The sequence below is a fragment of the Ambystoma mexicanum genome, chromosome 5q (assembly GCF_040938575.1).
Source record: "Ambystoma mexicanum isolate Mex_15411 chromosome 5q, UKY_AmexF1_1, whole genome shotgun sequence".
NCBI classification, from domain to species: Eukaryota; Metazoa; Chordata; class Amphibia; order Caudata; family Ambystomatidae; genus Ambystoma; species Ambystoma mexicanum.
In genome coordinates, this window is record NC_090933.1 from 160,576,777 (window position 1) to 160,604,096 (window position 27,320).

A 27,320-nucleotide genomic window follows, 5' to 3' on the forward strand; every position below is an offset into this window, starting at 1 on the left:
CGTTGACGAGGGGAAGAGGATGGTTTCCAAATATCATTTTCCAGAGGGTGGAAAAAAATGTAAATGTCCTTTTCCCAGATTGACTCAAATAGTAGGTACACAATTTAATGGAAACATTTATACATTTTGCATTAATTCCTTCTAGACACATACTATTTTACAACCTATGGCAGGATAATTTAAAACCAGAGACAAGAAGCCGCAAAAATGCCCTTGGCAAAGCAACACTTCTGGAACTATTGGTGTGCATCCTCAAGGCTCTGGCAAAATAAATGATGGCCAAATGACAGGCGAAAATCTCGTGGCACGGCCATTTTACATTATTTGGTACTCTAAAAGGCATTAAGTGGTCAAATGCAAGCATGTCCGAGACAATGGAAAGAAAAACAGTAAAAAAAAGATCCACTGTCACAAGCCTATCTTTGAAACCTCATGCAAGTAATCACAAAGTTACGAAAAAAACAAAGTTATAGGGTCACAAAATATCCCTACGACATCTCACTGAAAGGTAAAGAGGGGAGTGCAAAATAAACAAGAATTCCACAAAGACAGAGTCCCCTACACTAGAGCCATAGGGACTGACCAGTGCCCCAAAAAAAGATGAGCTTAACGAGACAAGTGAAGTGAGTGAAACGGCGTCCCTTGCGTCCAAAGTTCAAGACAGGTTCAAACCAACAGCAAAACGTTGGCAGGAGGTGTTCGGTAAGAATTAGTGCAGTCCAACTGGTGTGGGACTAAACTCGATTTATCTGCTTGGTATTAGGCAACCCACCTTTTAATATAGGCCTGTACTACACAAGTTGGTAGTGTGAGTGAGCAGCCAGGCTTATCTTAAGAGAGTGTAATGTGAGTTGTAGATCTGTCCAATTGAAATCAGTAAGTACAAGTAGCCAAATAACGCTTACACACTTAAAGTTATATATAAATATGTATTTATAATATACAAAAGGTTTAAATAAGCATTTTTTAAAAACCTGTATCTACAAATAACATTCAAACAAAGTTAGGATTCCGTTTTTAAAAGACAATAAAAGTTAGTAAAGACTTTTCTTATGCTAACACATGTTGCAGCACACAGAGAGACTTCAGTATTGCACTTACTTCAGTCACCAATTCAGTTATTGAGTTGTTAAAGGAAGGAAAGGTTAGAATGATATTTAGAACATATTTTCAACACTTTGAAAAACAATTACAATCTCCTAAAGAGAGGCAGGTAAACCTTTATCCCAGCAAAAATAGTGGCAACAATTAAAACCTATGAGGGAACAAGTACGCCAAAGCCAGCAGGTTCAGAGGCTGTCCTGGCCTTTAGGGAGCCAGGGCAGCCACATTCAATGGACAAAGTCCATAGTTCTGATGCACTTCTTCTTAGATAAAGTCTTGATAACATTAGAAAGTTCAGGAGAAATCACTGTAACTCAAGTGAGCTACTTTGTAGAGAGCACAAGCTGTTAGGCCTGTGCAAGTGATTTGAGATCTACTCCAAAAAGCACTTTGCAAGACAGGAAGTACAGCCTATGGCTTAAAGGTGAAAACCCCAAGCCCACAGTACTTTCATTTGAAGAAAAATGCTGCAGCTGTATTCCTCCTTGCTTCATCTTGGCAGACCCTTGTTCCTTGACCTTGGTTGTGGTGCCGAAAGGGAGGATGTCTGCCGGGCACCTGCAGAAGTACTAGGGAGAGGGACTCCCCAACGATGGATTTTCTTTGTTTCAGCAGCACTTCAGTGTTTTGGTGCCTTTTTCTCAGTCTCAATGAAGAAAGACAAACTCTGTTACTAAGAGGCTTGCTCCCTCGGTCCTGGACTCTGGTGAGGGGACTCTGGATTAAGATGTCCTGCTTTGATAGGGTCCTCTGGATGCCCATGAAGATTTGGACGGATTCGGACTTCGCAAGACGATGCACTTGTCAATGGTAAAAGGACCCTGGCATTGGGCTTCTGCAGCTCTGGTGAGGCACAGCAAGTTGTGCCAAATGGAAGCTTGTCTTGGGGCTAGTTGGTCCCACCAGCCTAAGGGAAGAAGTTGTCCGGAACGGGTCTTCCCAGATTATATGAAAACAGGGTCAGCACAGCTGCAGGGCTTCACCGGGCACTTCGCATTCAGGAGGGTGCTGCTGGCGTCTCATCACACATTTTCTTCTTCGGATGATCCTCTTCAGTGGTCGACTCTGCCTCTAGTCCCAAAAACATTGCTTTTTATGCAATTTCCCATTCATTCAAAACCTATGCAGTCAATTACACATCAGGGTGGCTGTCCTTTCAGGACAGCCAGCCAGACCATCAGGACTGGTTTCACTCAGGCACACTTAGAGACAAAGGACAGAGAAGTTTTGGGACCCTCCCTCACTTCCTTCCTTTCCAGATACACTGGAGCCGGGGCGGGCTTCAGGGCTGAAGCCCGCCAAAGGCGAAACACACAAAGGAATCAAACATGTTTCATCTAACAGGGTAAAAGCCAAGAAGGAACAAACATACAGAAAATGGTGAAAAAAGAAGACAGGGGCCATTTTAGGAAAACGGTCACCCATGGGTGCTGAACTGCAGTTGGGGGCTCAGCCTGCGGTAAAAATGCACACTGGTAGTAAAAAGTAAACCACTGCCACCAGCCATTTAAAGTATGTTAGTATAACAAACCATTTCACATGAGAAGTTGGATAGGGATTACTAAGTAACCCCATAAGCCCTCCACATACGGTGGGGTGTGCTGGTTACACAAAGAGAAAGTTAAGTAAGACAGGGATCATCTTAATATTCTTGTGAACGGTAGTTCACCCAAGAAAATGTATTTAAACATTCAGAGAAGTCCAAGGGACATCTTAGTGACACTGCACGTAAGGTGCTGTGTGTCACCATGCAAAAAGCAGATGCTTATGGAGTTTGTCAGTCTCCATAAAACAGTGGAACACAAAACTCCTAGGCAGGAAAAATACATGGGAGGGTGAAAAAAAGGTCCCACTTACTCAGGAGGAAAAAATCACAAGCCCTAAATCCAGCAAAAGAAGAAGTCTCTAAGGTTGAGGGGAATTATCACAGACATGAAAATTCTCCTTAACACTCTTCTCTTCCCACTCCTTGTCTATATGCAGCTTAATAAAGGTGAATATTTTTCTATACAATAATGCGGTTTATTTTCTATGGATACGTGTGAGGACTGATTGTACCTTGGAGCCAGTCTGCTTCCTGTCGTTTGAATCAAACCTGACTGCTCAGCCTCGTTACATACCTTAAGAGAGGTTTGGCTTCCCTTTTGGGTTAAGTGTACTCGCCCCATCTTAAGGTTAGTGAATGTGCACCTGTCACCAAAGGACTGCACAAAAATCATCTTAGAAAGGACCGCCATGACTTATAACTCAGGCTCAGCAGTTCAGACTCGTTCAGACAACTCTCTTTGTAAAGAAACATCAAAGTAGTATTTGGACAACAGCATGAAAACAGAGAACAATTTGAAATCTCAGGATCACTCTTTCTCACCGTTCCATCAGAAGCCAAATAAAGGAGGAGTCCATTTTGAGATAGGGTGCTGAAATGCATCTCTATGTAGGTGGTCTCAGGTCGGAGCGTCTTCTCAACAATTGAATATCCGCTGCCATCAAACTGGAATGATGTGTCTCTTTTTTCACTAGAACTGCAAAAGTAAACAAACAATAGGGCTCAAATCCTAAAACATGTTGAAAAACAGCATTTAGCAGGATAAACTTACTAGAAAATCCACCCTCAGGAAAATACTTTTGAACGAGGCAACAAATCATTAAGGACAGTTACCAATCAACCTATCATTACGAAACATTACATTAACTATTTAAATGTGTAGGCAAAGCAGAACGCCTCTCGAGATGCGTCATTGCTCAGGCAGTCCCTATTACACTCGGGAGGATAGCTCAGGGGCAACATGCTCGCTTTGGAAGCAAGACGACACAGAGCAACACAGGTTCGATCCCCGGGTCCATGCTTAGAAACCTCTGGGTATTGAGCGTGTTATAAATAACCCATCATATCATATGATGCACTTGTACTCTTACATCATTTCAGACAGTTCTTCAGCCATTCTGTGTCACACATGTATCTTGTGTTGCGGAATATTTGCATCCATGATGGCCTCAAGCATAGCACTCTCACTGCAATCATCACTGCCAGAGATGTATGTTAGATGTGGCTCTGGCCTCAGACCCCTGATACTTAGGGTAGTCGTGACTTGGTCCAACAACATTTTTCCATTGTGGGACCTCATCCAAGGCCTCACCATGGCTGCAACACTGTGTAATATGCCTCATGAGCTACCTTTAGCCTCACAGGGTGGGGATCTCAAAATATACCCAGAGTGGCACAGTTACCTGTGCCAACCCTGCACGATTGTGACAGCTAAAATATGCAGAAAGTGCTCTTAGTACGTTTCAGTAAATAATAACTAGGGGACATACCTGGTTACTACTCGTAGGGAGATTTATCATTGTTATGCTTCATCCCCTCTCCTAGGACGTTTTCCTGGACTTCTGGACCTTTTTCTTTATTTCCTCCATATCTATTTTAAGGCATCTGTGTTTAACTTTTGCAGCACCCGGCTCCTTATGGGCAGTGTTGGTGGGAACCCTTTGAGATTCTTTCCATAGCCTTACTTACTACTGTTAAGTCAATAATGTATGCCAATCTCTCAGAATATAAGGTTTTTGGAGGGATAATCCCTCCAAAACTTTATATTCTGAGAGATTGGCATATACTACCTTATGTGGAGTGCCAAAGGGTTACCAGGTATCCCCTTTTCTCGGCTCCTGTGACTTTTTAGTCACATAGACAACCTTCTAGTTATGGCTGGTGTCAGTGGACATGTCTACCAACTATTGTGCTGTTTTTTTTTAACGCAGACTGCATTCATAGTCCCGGTTTGCACAACAGGATCACCTAAGTACTAACATGGTGGCTTCTTTCTTTGGTCACAGTTTCCAGTATGGTTTTTCTTTGTTAGCCCTTCTTCTACCTTTCTGGGACGGGGGTCTATGTGTGTGTTTTGCTTTTGGCAGGAATCCTTGGGTGTCCCTGCCTAGGCTCCAGTGTGTCTGGGCAGGCAGGAAGTGGGGGAGAGGGTTATTCATTTCCCTGCCCTTGTCTGCCTGAGTGCCTGAATGGAACCAGTGCCACTGGGAGTCTGGCTCACCTGATTGGACAACCACACGCCCCTTTCAGTAACCTGCTGAGAGAGATTGCAGAGGAGTATTTCAGTATTTGCTGAAACTGAATAAAAGGTGAGGTTCCTGAGGGGAAAGGAAAGTCGACCAATGGAAACTGAAGTAACCGAAGAAGACGACCAGAGATGCCTGCAGACCCTTTACAACACAGTAAAGCGACCACTGCTGTCCTGACCCCATTTTCTTTGTGACAGAAGAACTCTGAAGAGGATGACTCCTTCCCTTTGGCTGGTAGGACCAACCAGCCCTATGGAACTACAATCTGAGACATCTACCGAGGTGCTGTGGTGTTCCAGAGCTGCGAACCGTGAATACCAGGAGACCTCTGACCCAATTGTAGCACATCATCTTGCCAAAGCCGAATAAGTCAAAGTCTTTGCTGAACTCCAGGTGACCCTCTATAGACACAATCTGACTCATCCACTGTTAGGGAGAATTCTCTGTAAGGCTAATTTCCCAAACCTAGTGAGTCCCTCAGCAGCTTTGCTGGATTTTTGGGGTTTATTTTTTTCTCTCCTGCTAAAAGTGAGATTCTTTTGCTCCCACTCTTAGACATGATTTGAGGTGTTCCTTTAACTTTCCATGTGTTTTATGGGCTATGGGGTCTTTTACTCCATAGGGTCTCATGTGTTTTTTTGATGTGGGTTACACAGCACCCTCCGTGCCGTAACCCAGGGGAGTCGTAGCGACCCCCCAACATAGACTCCATACCCTGGGACTGACTACTGTCTCCCAGGGCATGTAAAGTCACCATTGGCTTTGCTAGTCCCAAATTATGAACAGAAACCAGTACAAACCATCATATTGTGGATGTACTGGTCGGGGCAATTCGATTGCCCCGGGGTCTGTTGTTCGAGGGGGCACGTCTCCGTCCCCCCCGATCGAGTTTTGGCTGGTGGCAGTGGATACTACTTTTTATATTCGACCGCGAATATATCTCTATGGGATTTTCCCATTGTTCGAGGCTACCAACTTTAATTATTTAATTCTTATAGCCTCGAACATACCGCCGGTTTATTTATTTAATATTAATTCACCAGTTGGTATTTTTTTGCCAGAACTCGATTCTAAAATGGCGTTTGTGTTCTCTTCTGTGACTCCAACCCAAGTCGAGCCCTTTGTTCCACTTTTTGGCGGGCTTCTCCACAGAAGCCTCCAAAAGTGGTGCCACTCTGTATGGGTACCACAGGGGCTGTGGGAGGGGGTTTAGGCACCCTGGACTGAGTTACCTTGGTAACTCAAGTCGCACTCTTGTGTGATTGGCCCAAGTGGTGAGCCGGCCGGCTCACCACTTAGCATGTTTGATTGACAGCTAGGCTAAGTGAATGGGGGTGTGCTGCATAAAAGCAGGGCTTTGGGGACTGGAACTTGAGAAGTCACCACAGGATCTAAGAATCCGAGGAGGGAGAAGCTTTGCCGGCCTGCAATGACGACACCACCGGTGGAGCCCTGCTGAACCGTCTCACCACTTTTCCCAACGACAGAGGAGATCTCCAGCCCGGAGAGTCTTCTTCCTTCGACTGGTGGAGATAACCAGTCTACCTTCTTTTCGCCTTCCTGGAGCATCTCGTGGCCGCCTTGCCTGTGCCAAGCACCCCGGCAACCGGGATACCACGTTTTCACCACTACCGCAAACCGAAAGGGTAGTACCTTTGTACCGGAGAACTCCGCGGCTGGTTTCTTCCCTGGCAGTGCAACGACCTTCATCCTTCCTCCACGACGAGATCTTCTCTTCCTCTGGACGACGCTGTGACTTGCACCCGCTGCCAGGAACAACTGTCCCCGCTGGAGGATCCTCTCCATTTAAGGTACCGTGTTCCGCCTGGCTTCACCTGCAACCGTTTGAACGGGGTGTATTAAATCCTCGTCTCTCGAACCTGGGTTAGCCTGGGACACCTTAGCTAACTTTTCTGCACTGAACTAAACCTTTTTCGAACTACCTCCATAAACTTCGAAGACTCTGTGTAACTGTCTGATCTTGGGCATCTTCCGCCCGGCTCCCTTGAAAGTGGGCCTGGCGCCTAAACATCCTTGCTCACCAGTAGACTGAGCCTTCCTAAACTTGCTGTGGTTCTTTAAAATGCTTCCATTATTCTGCTTTTCCCTCCCTTTTTATTTAACTTGTTGGAGTGCCATCGAACGTTAAGCGCTCACCTCTGTCTGGAAATAAGTGGTGTTAACTAAGACTTGTCCAACAAGTAATCAGGGATGTACATATGATAATAGTGATTGTGTTTTGAACGTATCTTACCAATTTAGTGCTAGTGTGTTTTATAAGAGTGTGTTAAATAAATAAGTGTATACTTTTACACCCAAGCTCTGGTCAGTGTTTGCTTGTGCTACTGTATTTCTGTACCTATTTTGTATGCTCTGGATACTGCCTAACTCTTCTTGAGGGAAGTCTGACTGCTCAGCCACAGCTACCAAGTGAATCTGTGTGGTACAGACTGCTACCAAGTGGGTTTACTGCCAAACACCTGTATTCTTAAATATTTTGCAGTGGTCCCTAAGGGAACTGCACAGGTTTCTGCCTAACACTGGTGTACAGCGGTGGGATTTGTATTGAGTATACATTTTAGTGTGCTTAAAGGTACCTTAGTGCAACTAACCACAAAGCTTAGCACTAAAAGAAGTATTTTCTAAAAACCTGTCAACTATGGAAAGTTATAGTCAAGAGTCCCTTGCTACAAAAACTACTGATTGTTTAAGAGTTCTGTGTAAGCATAAGAATCTCCTGACTAAAGGCAAGAAAATGGAGCTAATAGAAAGGTTGTTAGCAAACCAAAGTCTGGATGGTGGTTCAGAGGAACCTACCACTCCAGCAACTTTAGATAACAGCAATGATATTGATATGAATGTTAGTATTGATAACTTGGAGTCAGAAGCAGAAGAGGAGGTGGAAGATGTTAGCGTTGTCTCCCCTTGGCCTCTACCTGCCCTGCCAGCTGTGCCTACTGGACCCTTACCAGGTCCCACACTTAATCCTCAGTATATGGAACTACAAAAAACGAAGCTTGAATTAGAATTCAAAAGAATTAATGCTCAAACAGAACAACGGCACCAAGAACTAAGGCTCGGAGAAATGGAGCTCAACCATGAGCTAGAAATGAAAAAATTGTCTGTGGAAAGTGCTTCTCTCTCCGAATCCTCTAGGAGTTCCAGTCCCAAAAGACCCCGGATGCCTAAGGAGTTGGTGGGTATGTATGAACCTAAGTTGGATGTGTTGGACTGGTTGAGTTTGTTTGAATATAATCATGGGATCCAGAACATTACAGGAAATGAGTTACTTTCCTGGTTGTTCTCTAGGCTCCTCCCTGTTGCAACTGATGTGGTAATGGAGTTGGGGGAGGAGGATAAGAAGGATTATGAATGTGTGAAACTAGCTTTGATAGCTAGATTTGGGAAGACCCCTTCCCAGTACCTTAAGAGGTTTAGGACCCTCAAAAAGCATGATGGTACCCCTTGGGCTACCTGGGTGAGTGAAAGTTTGAAGAACTTGGAGGGATGGATTAAGGGTTACAAGGTGAACACTTATGAGGGAATGAAGAATCGTGTGATGTTGGAGTCAATTTATGATGCCTGCTCTCCTGAGCTCAGACAGCACTTGGCTGATTCAAAGGAATTAGATTCCAGGAAACTAGCTAGGGCTGCTGACTTGTGGGTTGCCAACAGGGCTACTCACAAGGACTCTGGGGTAACTCAGAAAAAGGATGAGGGAAAGCAGCCAAAAAAGGACTCCAAAGAGAATTCTAATAATTCCAATCCCAAAGAGGGCCCCAAACAGAACAATAAGGGTAAACCACAAGGAAAACCAAATCAGAGTAGTGTACCTTCTGGTCACAAACCAGAAGGAGGTCAGGCCAAGCCACCCTTTCAGAGAGCATTTGGAACATGCTATCTCTGTGGGGCCTCTGGCCACATCAAAGGAGATCCCAGGTGTAAGGATGAACCTGCAGGGATCAGCACAGTCTCCTTAGCCTTCACTCCTCAGGAGGAAGTCCAAATGGCTAGTGCTCACTTTGAAGTCTTTGCTGAAGAACCTTTGGGTCTTCAAGCAAGTGTAACAGTAGAGTCCATGGGTCTGGTTAGTGATCAGAATAGAAGTGTGTACAATTCCATACCAGAAAACTATAAAGTTTATTATATGGACAGTGTTCTTGTCAATGGCCAGCATACTCCTGCCAGGCGAGACTCTGGGGCCAGCAGAGCAGTAGTGGATGAAAGCTTTTTCAGGCCTGAGGATGTTGCTAAGGCACCCAAAGGTCCCACTAAGATGTCTGGAGGCCCTGTCCAAATGGTTCCAATTCTACCAGCCCTCATTCAGTGTAATGACTTGACAGTGTTGATTCCTGTCAGTGTTCAGACTGAGGTGCCTGGGAGAGTCCGGTTGGGGAATGATCTAAGAACTCTAGGAGTAGTATCCAGTACCCCAGACCTCCCAGTATGGAGACCCAGAACCAAACCAAATTGGCTAGAGAGGCCACCTTAAGGAACCACTCTAAACCCGTGGGAACCTCTACTGAGAACCCCACTCCAAGCCCTGGTGTTGGTAAGTTGACCTCTGACCCAGGCAAATTTCAGGTTAACATGTTAGGGAAATGGGAGCCCCAACCAAGCTCCATCATTGTTCCCCCAGTTATAGAGTCTGTGACTCCCCCTGCTTCTGAGGAAGAGGTGGATAGACCTACTGGAACCCTAACTAGGCCTAAGAGAACTGGTAATTCTCAGTGCTGGTGGAAAACTAGAAAAGAAAAGTCTAAAGCCAAAAACCTTCAGACTGTTGGACCTTCCACAGAAGACTCCAACCCAATTCCTAGTCTTAAGGGGGAAACCCCTAAAGTAGGTAAATGTAGATCTCAGAGGAAGGAGAAGCATGTACCTTGCTTATCTCCATCCCCTCCAACCAAGAGGCCTAAAACCCAACCTTCTCCCAACAGAGAGGTGGGGAGGACCTCTGGAGGCCCCTCTAGATCTAAGGGAATCCTTTATAAGGACCCTTTGAAAAAGCCTAACAGGTTCAGAAGTTGTAATAACTTCTGACGGACTGGTCAACCAGATCCCCTATAACTTTAAAAAGACTGATGTTCCTCAAAGGGTTTGTAGGTCATATAGCTTACAAAGGAAAACCTTTCACTCTACCACTGAACATAAGTTAGGGTGTCTCCACCAAAATGCTGATGGTCTCTCTAGGGTGTTTGTAACCGACTAGAGGTATGAGATTCATCCAGGAATGGATTAAATCCTCCGGTCGCTTAGTCTGGGGGGGGAGGAGGGAGGGAGTGTTAGGGAGAATTCTCTGCAAGGCTAATTTCCCAAACCTAGTGAGTCCCCCAGCAGCTTTGCTGTATTTTTGGGGTTTATTTTTTTCTCTCCTGCTAAGAGTGAGATTCTTTTGCTCCCACTCTTAGACATGATTTGAGGTGTTCCTTTAACTTTCCATGTGTTTTATGGGCTATGGGGTCTTTTACTCCATAGGGTCTCATGTGTTTTTTTGATGTGGGTTACACAGCACCCTCCGTGCCGTAACCCAGGGGTGTCGTAGCGACCCCCCAACATAGACTCCATACCCTGGGACTGACTACTGTCTCCCAGGGCATGTAAAGTCACCATTGGCTTTGCTAGTCCCAAATTATGAACAGAAACCAGTACAAACCATCATATTGTGGACGTACTGGTCGGGGCAATTCGATTGCCCCGGGGTCTGTTGTTCGAGGGGGCACGTCTCCTTCCCCCCTGATCGAGTTTTGGCTGGTGGCAGTGGATACTACTTTTTATATTCGAACGCGAATATATCTCTATGGGATTTTCCCATTGTTCGAGGCTACCAACTTTAATTATTTAATTCTTATAGCCTCGAACATACCACCGGTTTATTTATTTAATATTAATCCACTGGTTGGTATTTTTTGCCAGAACTCGATTCTAAAATGGCATTTGTGTTCTCTTCTGTGACTCCAACCCAAGTCGAGCCCTTTGTTCCACTTTTTGGCGGGCTTCTCCACAGAAGCCTCCAAAAGTGGTGCCACTCTGTCTGGGTACCATAGGGGGTGTGGGAGGGGGTTTAGGCACCCTGGACTGAGTTACCTTGGTAACTCAAGTCGCACTCTTGTGTGAATGGCCCAAGTGGTGAGCCGGCCGGCTCACCTCTGTCTGGAAATAAGTGGTGTTAACTAAGACATGTCCAACAAGTAATCAGGGATGTACATATGATAACAGTGATTGTGTTTTGAACTTATCTTACCAATTTAGAGCTAGTGTGTTTTATAAGAGTGTGTTAAATAAATAAGTATATACTTTTACACCCAAGCTCTGGTCAGTGTTTGCTTGTGCTACTGTATTTCTGTACCTATTTTGTATGCTCTGGATACTGCCTAACTCTTCTTGAGGGAAGTCTGACTGCTCAGCCACAGCTACCAAGTGAATCTGTGTGGTACAGACTGCTACCAAGTGGGTTTACTGCAGTGGTCCCTAAGGGAACTGCACAGGTTTCTGCCTAACATCCACGTCCCCTCACCAGAGTGCAGGACTCCAGGAATCAACGAGGTTTGACCGGCAAATCGTGTCCTTTGTTGGTGCTGCAGAAAAGGTGCCAAAATTGCAGACTGACCAGAGAAGCTGAAGAAATATGTGCCAGGGGTCCACACTTGAGACTGCTGCTGAGAAATCCTGATCAGAGTCCAGCCTTTCGTCGCCAGACCAAGGAATCTGTAGACCGGGTCCAGTGCTGCTATCCAGAGGAGAATCCATCCACAAACAGTTCTGCTAATCTAATGTACTGTGGGGAGAAAGGGCATTGCTTACTCCTCTTTACTTCACCTTTCCTTCCATTTCTGTGGACCGCCATTTTGCATTTATTTTTGTATCTGACGTGTTCTTTTTACAGGGGAGTTAAGCCTTAAGCTTTCACAGTCCCGGTTGTGCACAATAGGGTCACCGAAGTACTAACTTGGTGGCTTCTTTCTTCACCATTTTTAGCATGGTTGTTCTTTGTTAACCCTTCTTCTACCACTCTGGGAGGGGAGGTCTGTGTGTGTGTTTTGCCTTTGGTGTGAACCTGTGGGTGCCGCTTCTAGGCTCCAGTGTGTCTGGGCAGGCAGCAAGTGGGGGAGGAGTTTATCACTACCCTGCTTTTTGTCTGCCTTAGTGCCTGAATGGAACCAGCTCCCACTGGGAGTCTGGCTGTCCCGATTGGACAGCCACCCTCTCCTTTCTATAGACTGCTGAGAGAGATTGCAGTGGAGTGTGTGCTTAAACTGAATAAAATGTGAGGTTCCTGAGGTTAAAGGCAAGTCGACCACTGGAAACTGAAGAAACTGAGGAAGACGAACAGAGATGCCCGCAGACCCTTTGCAACACTGTGAAGCGACCACTGCTGTCCTGACCCCGTTTCCTATGCAACAGAGGAACGCTGAAAAGGACGTCTCCTGGGTGACCTTTTTATGTCTTTCCATAGTGTATGGCTGAAGTTATAGTTTCCTACAATGTTTGGGCTTAGGCTGGGTTGTCCCTATGGGCTACCCTGTTAATTTCTCTTCCATGTGCTTGGGTGAACTACAGTTCCCAAGTAGTAAACAGGGATTTTCATCCCCCATTACATGTTATATAGTGAGCCAGGACACACCACCTTATGTGAAGTGCTGGGGGATACATGTAACATTTCCTTACAATTGCAAGTTTTCTTGAATGGCTGGTGGCAGTGTAACTGAAATTGTAGTCTACATTACTTGCAGGCTGTTAATTCAGCATCGGTAATGCACAGAAGGGCCACCATTTTGCTAAAATGTTGGGCACCTTTGTTCGCCTTTCCTTGTGTGCTTGCTGTTTCTGAGGTCTTGCCCTGCCCTTCTAGGTGGGAACAACCTCAGTGGCTGTTTGGTCTTCAGCAGGAATCCTGTTGATTCCCAGCTCAGAGTGTCTGGAAAGGCAGGATGCGAGAGAGGAGTCCAAAACTCTGCAGCCCTTTCTCTTTCATCTTGCCTGAAAGAAACAAATTCCCAGTGGGGGGCTGGCTGTCCAGATTGGACTGCCAGACCGTCTCTTGCTGTATAATGCAGGGAGAGAATTCAGTGGTACTGCAGTCATCTGCAATCAGTTCCTGATAAAAACTCTGAACCTGGAAGCTGTTGACAAGTTGACCACTGAGCTGAAACCGAACAGGAAGATGAAGCAACGACGGCCGTATCTATTTCCAGCGATCAGAGAGCCTGCTATGTAACTTGAGCCTGCTGTTACCATTCCTTCCAATTGGCCTGGGGTTCCCGAAAAGGATGTACCTGACCGAGACCCTGGTGAGATCCACTAGACTCAAGAGGACCTACTTTTTGAGCACTCCCTCATCGTGCTGCGACCTTGCGGTGCAGCAATACACAGTACCCTGGGACCTTGAGCCATCGTGCAGTGCATGGTCTTCCGAATTCCTAATCGAGCGGAAACTTTGGTGGCATCCTGCTGATTCTTCAGAGACGTGAATCAAGTCTGAAAAGTCCCCTCCCCAGAGTGCTGGTCCTTACAAGCTACCAGAATCCTATTGCTGATATTCAGTCTTCTTCTGGCTCCTGAAAAGGGCACCAAAACAACAGAGCCGCATCCATCCACAAAAAAACTCTTTCCTGGAGCCAACTCCATGATCCCTGCTGCAAAGCCCTTCTAGCGCCCTGTCTTCAGTCTTCGTGATAAAGGAATTCAACTACCAGGTTTTTGGCTGCAGATCCTGAAGTCTTCTTGTTGCAACTCTTCCTCCGTGCTTTTGTGATTTATGTAAAGCTTTGTGGTGTTCTTGTGATTGGGAGTCCTCTCATCCAGTTCCTTTAGGACTTGCACCTTCAGTGCAGCGTCACAGAGAAATCCTTTAGATTTCTCATAAGGTTTAAATACATTTTCTTGTGTGAACTACTGTTCCCAAGAATAGTAAAGTGAAATTGACTTTACTTACCTTTTCTCTTACTAGGTCCAGTACACACCATATTATGTTGAGTGCTGGGGGGTTACTTAGTAGCCCCTTTTCCTACCTCCTCATGTAACATTTATTATGTTACCCTCACTACTTTAAATGGCTGGTGGCAGTGGTTTAATTTTCCTACCATTGTGCTTTTCTATCGCAGGCTGAATCCTCAGCTGCAGTATAGCACCCATGGGTGACCATTTTGTGAAAATGGCCCTGGTCTTCTTTTTTTCAGCATTTTCCAGTTGTGAGATCTTTCTTGGGTTTTGCTCTGCACGCCAAGCCATGTTTGAGCCCTTTGCACATTTTGCCTTTGGCAGGCTTCAGTACTGAAACCCGCCTCTCGCTCCAGTGTGTCTGGAAGGGCAGGAAGTGAGGGAGGTTCCCGAAACTTCCCTGTCCTTTATCTTTAGGAATGCCTGAATGCACCCAGTCCTCATTGGCTGGCTGGAAGCCACCCTGCTGTTTGAGTGACAGCTAGGCTGTGCACGAATGGGAGAAACTTGCTTAAAAGGCATGGTTTTGGGACTGAAGACAGAGTCGACCACTGGGAAGAACAACCCGACAAAGAAACCGTGAACAAAGCTTGCTGCATCCTCCTGGACCTTTGTATTGCCTGGTGAAGCCCTGCTGCTGTGCTTAAACTCTTTTTCTAATCGACCCCACGAAGTACAACCAGCTTCGAGAGGATGTCCAGATGGGCTTACTTTGGAGTTGATTGGTCCCAACTCAAAGGGAGAAGTCGTCCTTTGCAGGTCTTCTCTAGTGGAGGCAAATTTGGAGCTTCAGCACAGCAGACGGGTTTCACCGGGCAAACCAATGGTCCAGGAGTTACAGCAGGCATCTCTTCCAAGTTCTTCAGATTCCTTCGTCCAGTGGTCGACTCTACCTTCCAAGCCAAAAAGCCTTGCATTTTATGCAGGTTTCTCCCATTCATTCGCAACCTAGCTGTCCATCACACAGCAGGGTGGCTGTCCTCCAAGGACAACCCTCCAGCCATTCACACTTGGGTGCATTCCTGTAACCAAGGAGACTAAGCACCAGGAGTTTCGGGCACCTCCCTCACTTCCTGCCCCTGCCAGACACGCTGGAGCCAGAGGTGGGATTCACTTGTGAATCCCGCCAAAGACAAAATGAACAAAGGGACTGTTATGAAGAATTGCAGGCAGTACCCTCTGGGACCACTACACACAATTAGGACTACAGGTGTTAGCCAAACCAACCTTTGGTATAAGTCTGTACCATAACGTTTTTGGTAGCAAGCTGAGCAGTCAGGCTTATCTCAAGAGTGAATGTGAGCAGTAAAAGTAGTTACACAGAGGACTTTCAATCACAGTAGTTCAAGTAAATACTTACACTCAAGGTTTCTTGCTAAAAACACTTATTAATTTATTACACAATCATTTAGAAAACATTTCACTAGAAGGAGGCAACTTAATATTATGTACCAATACACTTCAATACAAAACTCTAAGCTTTTGAGACAGTTTGAGCTCCCCTGAAATAGGAGCCAAATGGCAGTTCAGTTACTTAGCAGTGAGCAAAAAGGACACAAGTAAGTAGAATAGATCAAACATACTTAATAAACAGTGCAAATAGTTTCAGTTCACCAGAAGAGTTCAATGCAGGACATTAGGCCAGGCCAAAGTCAATGGACTAGTGTTCTGGATAGGAAAGAGCAGTTCTGCTATCAAATGGTATAGTCTTTGCAAAAGTTCTCAGAAGTAGTTTAGACGAAAAAGAATCATTTGTCGGGTCACAAGCTGATTAGGCCTGCAAGTTGGGAAAGTTTCACGAACTTTCACTGCGAGAGTGGCGTTCTCTCAATCGGGTTGGCACAGTTCTTTTGTTTGAAGAAACCAATGTTTCTGAAGTCGTGGTTCCTGGCAGTTCCTGCAGATCTCGCTGTTCCTGAGCCTCAGTCATGAGGACGTCGAGGGACTCCAGCACTGCACGGGATCGTTAAAGAAAGCAAACAAGGTGGAGTCACTTCAGTTCCAGTAGCTGTAGATTCAAGAACACAAACTCGTGTCCCTCTCCCTGGTTAATACTAACCAGCCTTGAGAATGGTATCCAGGTGTCTTATGAGTTGATTGGTCCCACCAACTCAAACGAAGAAGCCGTCCTTGAAGGAGCTTCTCTGTCGAATGGAGTTTGGCGATTCGGACCTGCAGCAGGGCTTCACTGGGCAAACAAACGGTCCAGCAGTTGCAGCAGCTGTCCTCTTCTAGCTCGTCTTCGGGTTCTTTCGTTCCAGTGGTCGACTCTGCTTTCCAGTTCAAGAGACTTGCCTTTTAAACAGATTTCTCCCTTTCATTCCAGCCTAGCAGTCACTCACCCAGCAGGGTGGCTGTCCTTGCTGGACAGTCAGCCAGCAAATCACACCAGAGTGCATTTGGGTCTCCTAGGAGACTAAGCACAGGGAGTTTCGGGCACCTCCCTCACTTCCTGCCCACCCCAGACACTCAGACACCAGAGGCGGTCTCCAGTCCTGAAGCCTGCCAAAGGCACACGAACAAAGGGACCAAACCTGGTTTGGCACACAGACACAAACACTAGAAGGACCTTTCCAAAATGAAATGGCGAAAAAAGAAGACCGGGACCTGTTTAAACAAAGGAGCTTAAGGCGCCATCTTGAAAAACATGGCTACCGTGATTTTTAGCTATCAGTGTTCACGGTCGGAAAAAATCATGGTAGTTAATTGTAAAACCACTGCCACCAGCCTTTTCAATAGGAAAGGGTAGCATTTGACTGGTACATGAGCATTTAGACACAGGGGATACTATGTAACCCCTCCAGCACTCCATTGTAAGATGGTGTGTTTTGGGTCTATGAATTTGGAAAGAATAGTAAAGTCAATTTCACTTTACATTCTCTGGGAAACAGTAGTTTATCCCAGAGAAGGTATTTAAACCTTTGGGAATTCTAAAAGACATCCCTGTGTCACTGCACTGAGGGTGCTGTGTGACATACATGAAAAGATGATGCCTATGGAGTTATCTAAAACTCCATAATCAAAGAACACAAATGTAAAACACACATCAAAATATATGAAAGAGTGGGAAAAAAAGGCTCACACTCTTTCCAGGTAAAGAAATCAAGTCCCCAAAATCCAGCAAAGTTGCTGGGAGTCTCTAAGGTGAATGGAATTAGCACTTGTATGAGAATTCTCCCTAACAGGGACCAAACCTGGTTTGGCGTGCAGAGTACATCTCAAGAAGGACCTTTCCAACAAGAAATGGCGGAAAAACAAGACCAGGGCCATTTTGACAAAATGGGCACCCATGGGTGCCTTACTGCAGCTGCAATTGCAGCCTGCGGTAAAAACACACAATGGTGGTAAAAAGTAAACCACTGACACCAGCCATTAATTGTAGAAAAGGTAACATAAAAATGTTACATGAGAAACTAGACAAAAGGGATACTCAGAAGTAACCCCTCCAGCACCCTATGGTAAGATAGTGTGTGCTGGGTTTAGAAAGTTACAAAATGTAAGTAAAGTCAATTTCACTTCACTGCTCCTGGAAACAGTAGTTTCACAAAGAGAAGGTATTTAAACCTTGGGGAAATCTAAGAGACTTCTCTGTGTCACTGCACTGAAGGTGCTTTGTGTCACAATGTAAAGATGATGCCTATGGAGTTTGTCAGACTCCAAAGTCAAAATAAACACAGAGTCCAAATCACAGAAACATACATGAGAGAGTGGGAAAAAGGTGTCACTCTCTCCAATTTAGAAATTAAAAGTTTTTAAGTCCAGCAAAAAGAGCTGGGGTCTCTAAGGTAGAAGGGAATTAGCACATTTCTGAGAATTTTCCCTAACAAATATGAATCAGTGAAGCTGGCATTAATAGCCAGATTTGGGAAAATTCCTTCCCAGCACCTTAAGATGTTTAGGACCCTTCGAAAAGACTGATGGACCCCTTGGGCTACCTGGGTGTGTGAGTGATTAAAAGAACTTAGATGGTTGCTTTAAGGGTTACAGAGTGAACTCCTTTGAAGGACTGGGGAATATTTTGTTGTTATAATCTATTTTTGATGCCTGCTCTCCTGAGCGGAGACAGCACTTGGCTGACTCAAAGGAGATTGATCCCACAAAGTTAGCACAGGCTACTGACTTGTGGGTAGCCAACAGGGCCACTCACAAGGGCCATGGGGCAATTCACAAAAAGGAAGAGGGGAAACAGCACAAGGAAGAGGGAAAGGAGAATTCTAATTCCAAACATCCAAAAGAGGGCCACAAACATAGCAAGGGTACATTCCATGGGAAACCTGGTAAGTCTAGTGAAACCTCTGGTGCCAAACCAGAGGGAGGTCAACAGAAACCCCCATTCCAGAGAACATCTGGGAAATGTTTTGCATGTGGGTCTGTAGCTCAGGTGAAAGGGGATCCCAGATGTAAGGGTAAACATTCGGGGGTCCACGCTGCGTCCTTAGCCTTCATCCCTGAGGGAGAAGTTCAAATGGCAAGTGGAAACTTTCAATTACTGGCTTATGACCCCATTGGAGTTGAAGCCAGTGTATCTTTAGTGTCCCTGGGTCTGTGGGAACAAGAGAATGTGGATGTGTACACCTCATACCAGATAACACAAAAGAATATAAGGACAGTGTATTTGTAAATGGTCAGGAGACCCCTGCCATCAGAGACACAGGGGCAAGCATTACAGTGGTAGATTAATGTTTTTTCAAACCTGAATGTTAGGCAAGATTGTATGCAGTACCCTGCGGGATACTGCACTAGCCTTGACCTCTAGGCAATAGTTAACCGAACCTTTGGTATAAGCATGCACTACACAAGTTGGTAGAGTGACTGAGCAGCCAGGCTTATCTCAAGAGGGGTCAATGTGAGCTGTAGTGTTATTACCCAGAGATTCACAGTGAGAAGTATCCAAATAAACACTTACACTCAAGGTTTTTTGATTAAACAATTATTATTTTATTTAAGAGTCAGTTGAATAAGCCTTCTTTAGAAGGGAGCAATATATAAGTAACACAAAAATATACTTCAAAATACACACTCAGTTTCTTTAAATCAGTAAATACCCATTTGGGATGGCACACAGATTATTCCTACACCCTGATGTGACTTAAATACCCAGGACACTGTGGACATCAATATACCACAGGTACATTTAGAGCAATACTGCGGTTAGTGTCAAAAGGAGAAGATGAGGGAATAAAACAATGGTTAACAAATATTCGTAAGCAGGTAAGTACTTTTTGAACCCTCCAATGCAAAGTAAATTAACACTTTTCTCAGGGAAAGGCAAAGCACAAAGTCAGAGGTAAGAAGAGTCGTTTGGGGAGCTAGGACAGCCAATGTTAGTTGAGCAAATGTCTAGGTGAGTTGAAGCACTTCTTCCAGGTAGGTAAAAAGTCTTGCACAATGTTTTAGAAGTTTTTGTATAAAATGAAATCATTGTAGGGCCACAAGCTGGGAGGCTTGTGAGGGGCAAAGCTGCAATCAACTCTGCAAAAGCAACCAAGACAAGTCTCAACTGAGAACTAGCAAGGCTACACAACAGGAGGTAAGTCCCCCAAGTTTTACAGTACCTTTGGTTAGAAGAAATTGGTTCCAGCTGGCTTCTCTTCCTGTGTAGGTCTACAGATCATGTTATTCCTGGGTCTCAGTCATGGGGACAAGAGGGAGGATGTCTGGGGGCTCCTGCACTAAGAATTGAAGGTCAGTGGCAGCAATGGGCAAACTTCCGATCAGCTGCACTTTGCGGTTTCAGCTTCTCGTGACCCTTACAAATAGCACCACAGCGGTTCTCGGATACCACTATGGACTTTCCTCACATCTGGGGTCCAGCACTCTGTTGAGGGGGCCCAGGCTTGGTCAGTCCTGCTTCATGGGAGTCCGAAGGATCTTCCTAGAGCTCGGATCCAACTTAGACACTCACTCGATTCTGGTGTTCCTTACCCTGGCAATCGGTTCCTGCAGCAGCAATGGAAGTACAGCCAGCTCAGAGAGGATTTCCAGATGAGCTTGTCTTGGGGTTGATTGGTCCCACCAATCCAAGGGGAGAAGTCGTCCTTTGCAGGTCTTCTCTAGTAGAGGCAAATACAGAGCTTCTGCACTGCAGCAGGATTTCACCGGGCAAACCAACGGTCCGGGAGTTGCAGCAGGCTTCTAAGTTCTTCTTCGGATTGGTGAAATGGCTTGCACCCCTAGTGCAGACAAAAATAAAGTACAGCTGCCACCAACCTAGCCCGTAAAACCAGTGTAGGGTGCTAAAATTACCCTCAGGCAAAAATGGGGAACATTAGAGGCTCCCCGGGTACTGTACACCTTAGGGTTGACCCAATACTATATATCTTATATTAGGTAAAAAGGAATGTAATGAAAGGGGGGGCTTCTGGAGAAATCCCTCTGGCCACCAAAAAAAAGTCAATGAACAAAACAAGACATAAGGAAAAGCACAAAGTTAAGCAACCCCAAAAAGTGGTCATAGAATCCCCAAAACAGGAATTCTGACTTAAAAAAAGCATAGGGCTACCCTAGAACAGAACATCAAAAAGTGTTACAGTGGCAGGGGACTTTACTAGAAGTCTCTCTGAACACAACAAATAAAGTCAGATAACTAGACAACCCCACAAAAAAGGTGTCCTATACAATCGGACAGAATAAACTCCAAAATTGGAATTCCAACCATTAATGTGAGCACAATGCCTGGGCGAGGCTACTTGTCCAGAGCTACTAAGGGGCACCTTCGTCGTACACACACCTTGTGAGATTTAAGGTATCCCGAGGGCACACAAAAGGTAACAATGTTCATCTCCAGTGAGTTCTGGATAGGGGTCACTGGGGAAAAGGGTCGAGAGCATCACAAAAAGTGCAGAAAGAAGTTTATGGTGCTACCACAATAGGCAAGAAATTTGGGGTTTCCACCAACATTTATAGTTAATTAGAAACAGCAAATGGATCTAGAATACCTATGCATTGCTCTAAATACCACGGGTAAATGAAGCCAACATGCCTGGTGATCGTTCCAGTGCATATATAACAAGCAACTTACTGCTAAGCCCCATGGAAAGCGTAAAAGTATTCAAAAAAGAAAGAAAACACTAGTTGCTATTACCTTTCATGGCATCCACCACATTTTCCTTCCCTTTCGATGTAGTTCCAGAGACCGATGGGTTTGCCATTCAATGATACGTCTTCCACACAGCCCCTAAAATGGGTCACCTTAACTGCTGGTGATTTCTATCAAATAAAGTGGAAAACCCATAAGAAAAGCACACTAAAAAATAAATACATTTGTCAAGATTTAGGCAAATAATGTACCACCCGGACAAGGTTTCTTGTCATTTTCAGTGGTGCGTTATGGGCGATTTTCTGATTTGACAGCCATACCGAGGTGGGAACCATAAAAACATGTGGCATTTTAAATAATGCTTATAGTTTTAAAACAGCACCCATTTAGGAGTGGAAATTTGATAGGATATTTAACACACAGATTACAAAAAAAATTCAGTAGGAGGTAATAACCCATATTTACCCCAGGCAATGCTTGCTATGTACCCCATGCAGTCAATATCTCACCTGACCCAAATTCATACCTATAAGGTAGTTTAAAAACAAATGGTATTTACAATACTGCATATTTGACGGATACCGCTACAATCATGAGGCGGCCCGTTCACAGCCAAGATCCTACCTTAATTTGTCCTCCTAATCCTCCCACAAACATTAGAGTTGATTTGTCCACATCCAATATGGTTGAGGTTCCTGTGGCGGTTGCCGTTTTCACTAGTGGTTTCTGAGTGGATTTAATTTCGTTCACGCTCAGTGTGCCTGTCTTTCCAAACCTACACACCACATTGAAAAAAAGACAACACATATGTTTTGCTGTTAGTTCATGGAAGTGTACATTATAATGCTTATATGAGGTGAGCTTAAAATGCACCCTCTTCAAAAGTCTGAAACTTAGAATAGTTTATTCATCGGAAAGGCTTTATTGCAGCAGAAGCCATGGGACATATTCCGTATTAATTTCAGTACACTGTATTATTATTATTATTATTATTGTCATGGTATTTTTTTAGCACAGACCCAGCTTTGGGAGGCAACAGAGCACTTTACAATCATAGGGGGAAGAACACAGTGAGGGAAGCAGAGAAAAAGGTGCAGGGAGCTAACAAGGGAGGTCGAGGGTGACCAATTGGCAGCAAGGCACCTACAAGCAACCTGGGGGTTTGGGGGAGCATCCGATATGTACATCATTCCTCATTGGGGTGCCACTGAGGGCCATACAGACACACGAAGATGGGGTGGCTACTTCCAGCCTGAGAATAATTCAGACCACAACACCTCAGCTTTGAAAAGGTTTCGCTCTCAGTGAAGCACCTGTGATGCAACACTTCACATTCGAGATACTGTGCTAATGTTGGTCAACAGCACTCAGGCTTCTGTGTACAATCACCTAGACTCATTCCTCACTGACCTCTACTGTATTACCTATTCCAAACAAAACCCAACACCTCCCAATCCCTTCCCTGATAGGAATTGTATGATCGGACCGAAAACAAAAGGTCCGACCGTACAAAAAGACAGAAAAATGCTACCACCAAAGGTTCGGACACCAAAAGTTCGAACCTTTGTTGGTAGCACTGTAGGTAAATATGGAAAAAAAAGACTGCGGGGGCTGCTGGGGTGTCTGCCGCATCACACCCGAAAGAAAAAAAAAAACAGGAGCTGCGGGGGTGTCCCCAGCAACACCCTGCTCACTATACTTTACAGTATACTGAGCGGTGGTTGCGGGGGAAACCCCTGCAGCTCCATAAAAAACAAAAAAATTAAAAGAAAAGGAGCCTGTGGCGCCGGTTCCCGATCACGGAAGTGAAAGGGAACTGGCACTGCAGGGACACAGATGTCAGGTAAGTGGGGTGTGGGTATGTTGGGGGTGTGGGTCGAGGTTTGTGGGCGGGTGTGTGTCGTGGGTGTGGGTTGAGGTATGGGTATGTAGGGGTTATGAACATGTGTTTGCATGGGAAATGTACAAACCTTTTGTGATTCGTACATTTCACATGCAAACATTTCGGACGCGGCAAAATCAGCCGCAGTCGGATCACGTAGATCCTCCCTGATAGTCATGTGGGTGGCAGCTTTCTTTGTGCACTTGGCTAGCTGGGATCGTCTTCTGCCCACCTCCTTCATATTCCTCAAACAGATGTCTCTCTTTTCGAACAGTCAATTTCCAGTGGAGTCCCATGACTATCCTTTGTCCCGTGTGTGGTGGGTGGGCGGTGTGGCCATTGCTGGCCACGGGATGCGTGAATCCCTGAGATGAGGAAGGTAAACAGTCTTAACCAGTTCTGACTGGAAAATGGGTGACTATCCCTCTGAGGCTGGATGCAAATAAATTGCGAGGTGCGTGATTGAAGACTGGCGATGAACCAAACCTCCTGTGTGCGATAAAAGAAGCACCCCTTGCCTTCTCACATGGCACCGCTGTTTCAAGACAATTCTGCACACTTGGAAAGCCTGTTCCTCATGGAAGTGGGCTCCAGGTCTGCACAAGTATCTCAGGCTCTGCAAGACATCCATTGGAAACACTCTCTCTCACTGACAGCAGTGTTGCTTCGCTCTGCTCCAGCAGAGAGCTGGTCCAACATTTCTGCCCAATCGCCCCACCCCTGAAACTCCCGACTGTGCCTATTCTACCTGACCCAGAAGTAGAAGACCCTTTGATGCAGATGCTCTGGTGCTCATGCATTGCTGCTGGACTCGATCCTCATCACCGGGAGACATCTGACGAATGCCCTGGTTCCATTTTCCCCATCTGAAGCTCCACGGGGGGTGGGGGGGCGTTGGGGGAGGTGACTTGTTTTCTGGCCACATTATCAAGCCTCCCCTCAAAGGGTTCACAGGTGGCAAGCTGCTTTCTGGGATGGTCCTGAGCCCCAATCCTCCTTCCATGGTGTCTACTGAGTCAACCCGCTCATCTGATTCCTGGTCTTAAGCCTGTGGACGTCGCTGTAACATTGCATACACGGTTGGCTACAACGGCAGCTCCACCTACTTCTCCAATTGCAGACTCAGACGCTTGGTAGAATTAGTGGGTCGCTTGGAACAAGCTGCCTTCCATGTGACTGGTGCTATGCTCTGTAGTGGCAAACCATCACTGAAGCCATTGAGGGCCTCTGGAGAACCTTGTCTCTGGACCGACTCTGGTACCGCTCACCGTCTCAACATAGGGAATGGAAACTGGGGTTCATCTTACATCTCTCCCGCACTGCTGGTGGGCATCCTCTACATCAGGATCCTTATCTTGGGGTCCCTCCTTGGGGTCCATGCGACTGCCTTGTTTGGAACGGGAACCCTTGGGCTGAATCTGGTCGGACATGTCACCCGATAAAGTCTTACTGTACGTCTTTGATTCCCAGGTGCCCCCAAGAACAAAACTTTCTGCCCTTTCCGAGAAGTTAGGAGAACCTTTTACCTATCTTTAAAAAGTTATTCCCACCTCCGAAATAACTTTGTATAACTTTCAAAAACTTTAAGAGACTTTCGACCACTTTTTCCTACTTTAAACCATTATCTTAAAAAGTTAATACTCCCCTGTAACTGTAATAATTGTTCCCTCTGACTAATCTATATAAAAGATCACATTTTTCTAAAAATATGTTGTGTTGATAGTCTTCGGTTGTGTGTCTATTCAAGTGTCTGCTCACCCTCTAAGAGTTAGGTGTAAGCTGATCTGCCACGCTATGCCATAGAGAGCCACTTACAATTTTGGCAGCCTCCCAGTCACTGGCAGATGCCAAATTCCGCTCTGTGGGCTGCATCCCAGGAATGCTTTCCAGGTGTGGATTCCAGGCTGAATCCAGAAACACTTCACAAAACGACTGGCATATGGTTCACACAACAATAACATGAACTCTCTTTGACAGGCAGTGCCATCATCATATGTTCTGTTATTTAATTTTTGTATAGATTAGCTAGCCCTCTGCCAGAACCTGTTAGCCCTATTCTGCACGAGTGGGGAGACAAATGACTTTGCTAAGAGGTCTCTTTTCAGGAATGTCCTTCCTCACTGCAACATCCATATCCTGCTCAGTCTCTGAGGAAACAAGGTTTGACTTTTTGGCGCAGACGCTTCTGGGGTACAGCAGTGCCCCACTATAATTGCCAGGAACTGCCACTGAACCCTGGGGCAACCTAGTCCTTGAGAGTTAGGTGCTCTCAGGGGCATATTTGCAAATTGCTTCATTGATGGGGCACAGCTGAAAGTCAATGGAGAACAATGAAAGAGGGGATCTGCAGAACAGCACTGTTACCAGATCCACGGGATGCATGATGGGAAATCTGTTAAATAACCCACCAGACCAGGACACAGGGACACTCACACTGCCAGTTTCAAAGGACTTGGCTTGTGAACTGCAAAAACAACCTGGTAAGTACGGTATCCAGTCCCTTGTTCGCCCACATCGGGAGTAAATGTCTTTTTTTCCTCGTTAGATCCTTCTTTCATTTATTCACAATCTCGGCTCTGCTGCCGACATTCATGGAGCTTCGCTTCCCTCTACTGGTCACTGGCGTCTACATGCAACAATATGAACAGTAATCGATTTGATTACATGTGCTGAGTAAACAAGTAGTTTTAGGGCCAACTAAAAAGTTTAATTAAAGGCAGTTGTGGGAGTGGAGTGTTATTTGGGCAGTTAAGGGGGGGCTTGCACCCCTTTTTTATTGTTTCACAATTATATCTTGACTGCTGGAAGCCGAGATTTAGGCATGAAATCATTTCCAGACGACTTTTAGGACAGATATTATAGTAGGTGATTAAAAGACATAGGGCCTCAGTACGAGTATGGAGGTAGCCATGCCGCTAAAAGTGGCATGGCTACCTCCATACCGGGTTCCAGGTCCGGGTCCCGCCAAAGGGGACCTACCGGGCCATTCCGACCTTGGAGGGCCAGGTAAATCCCTTTCGCGGGACCCGGACCCGGTACATAGGGCTCAATGGGAATCGGGAGGATGCTAACAACGGGCCCGTTAATAACGGGCCCGTTGTTAGCATCCTGGACTGCTAGCGGTCCCGCTAAAGACGCCTGGTCTGACCAGGCGTTCCTTAACAGGACCCACAGCAGTCCTCGTAATAGGGCAGCCCGTAATGAACGGTGCCAGTCCCTTACCGCCACTGTTAATTACGTGGCCGCCTGGGTCGTAATGAGGCCCATAGATCTGTTAGTACAAAGCTTCTTCCACAGGTCAAGTGACAGGATCTGGTATTCAGGGACTCGCACCACGGACCAGCCACAATCCAGGTGACCCAAAAGAAGAAGAACCGGCCTTCCCAGGATGGTGACGTAGCAGCCCAGAGTAGAAGCAACAAAGTAGAAGGTATCGGGCAGGATTGCTTGGAAGGCAAAATGGTACAACCAGCCAGCAGAAAACAGTCCCATAATTGAGGTAAGAATGGAGGTGAGCCAATATGGATGAGAGGTGGGGTAGTGGTGTTACACCACCCTTCAGGATGACAGAGGACCCCTACCTCCAGGTGCTCAGACCAGGAGGAAAAAACAGGAAGACAGCTGTTAGGAAAAATTGATCTCTTGGCAACATTCCGTCCATAGTTGCAATGGACCCCCAATATTGTTGCTTTGTTTTTTCACTTTTTAAGGTGTTCTGACCTTTTGAACGGCACCAGAGCCTTCAGCTTCACTTCCTTTGCCTCTTGCTCATTTCTAGCGGGAAACTGATCAGTCCTTCCGACAATCAATATTGGGCAACTTTGTTTCCCTTTTATCTTTTACATTTTTTTCTAACTTTTTAACATTGCACAAAGCATCTTACGATGCAGTGCATTGGTGATATGTTTGTACCACCTTAGCTTTTTATACTTGGGATCTTTGGTTACTTTTATAAGTGCGTAAAGACAAGTTGGTGGCAGCGGATATATTTGTAAAAAAGTGTTGTTATTTCTAATGTGCACATTCGCGTTTACTGCGTATGACTACTAAACGTGGCTAGTGTCCTAAAATGGCAGTGCCACGAAATGTTTGCTTGTTCTTTGGCCATATTGTAGTTTTGACTTCTTCCTGGCTTGCCAGGCCAGGAGATTCCATATAAGGTCAAGTACTTACCCAGGAAAGCTGCTGCTTCCGTGGACTAGTGCTGCCTTTGTGTGTGTGTGTGTGTGGCCCAGGAAGGGGGTGGGTCTATCTTTTCCCATTCCACATCCATGGACTCAG

At 45.6% G+C, this 27,320-nt stretch overlaps 1 protein-coding gene across 2 annotated transcripts in view; it reads right to left on the bottom strand.

Annotated features, from left to right (window-relative positions):
* Window positions 1-27,320, bottom strand: part of LAMA1 (laminin subunit alpha 1) — a 679,286-nt gene that overhangs the window by 123,914 nt on the left and 528,052 nt on the right. For both annotated transcript variants that reach the window (XM_069620697.1, XM_069620696.1), the window contains exons 47-49: window positions 21,782-21,932; window positions 21,203-21,327; window positions 3,473-3,626 (exon numbers count right to left, since the gene is read on the bottom strand). In XM_069620697.1, coding sequence (XP_069476798.1) covers window positions 3,473-3,626; window positions 21,203-21,327; window positions 21,782-21,932 — 430 coding nt within the window. The remainder of the gene's footprint in view (window positions 1-3,472; window positions 3,627-21,202; window positions 21,328-21,781; window positions 21,933-27,320) is intronic.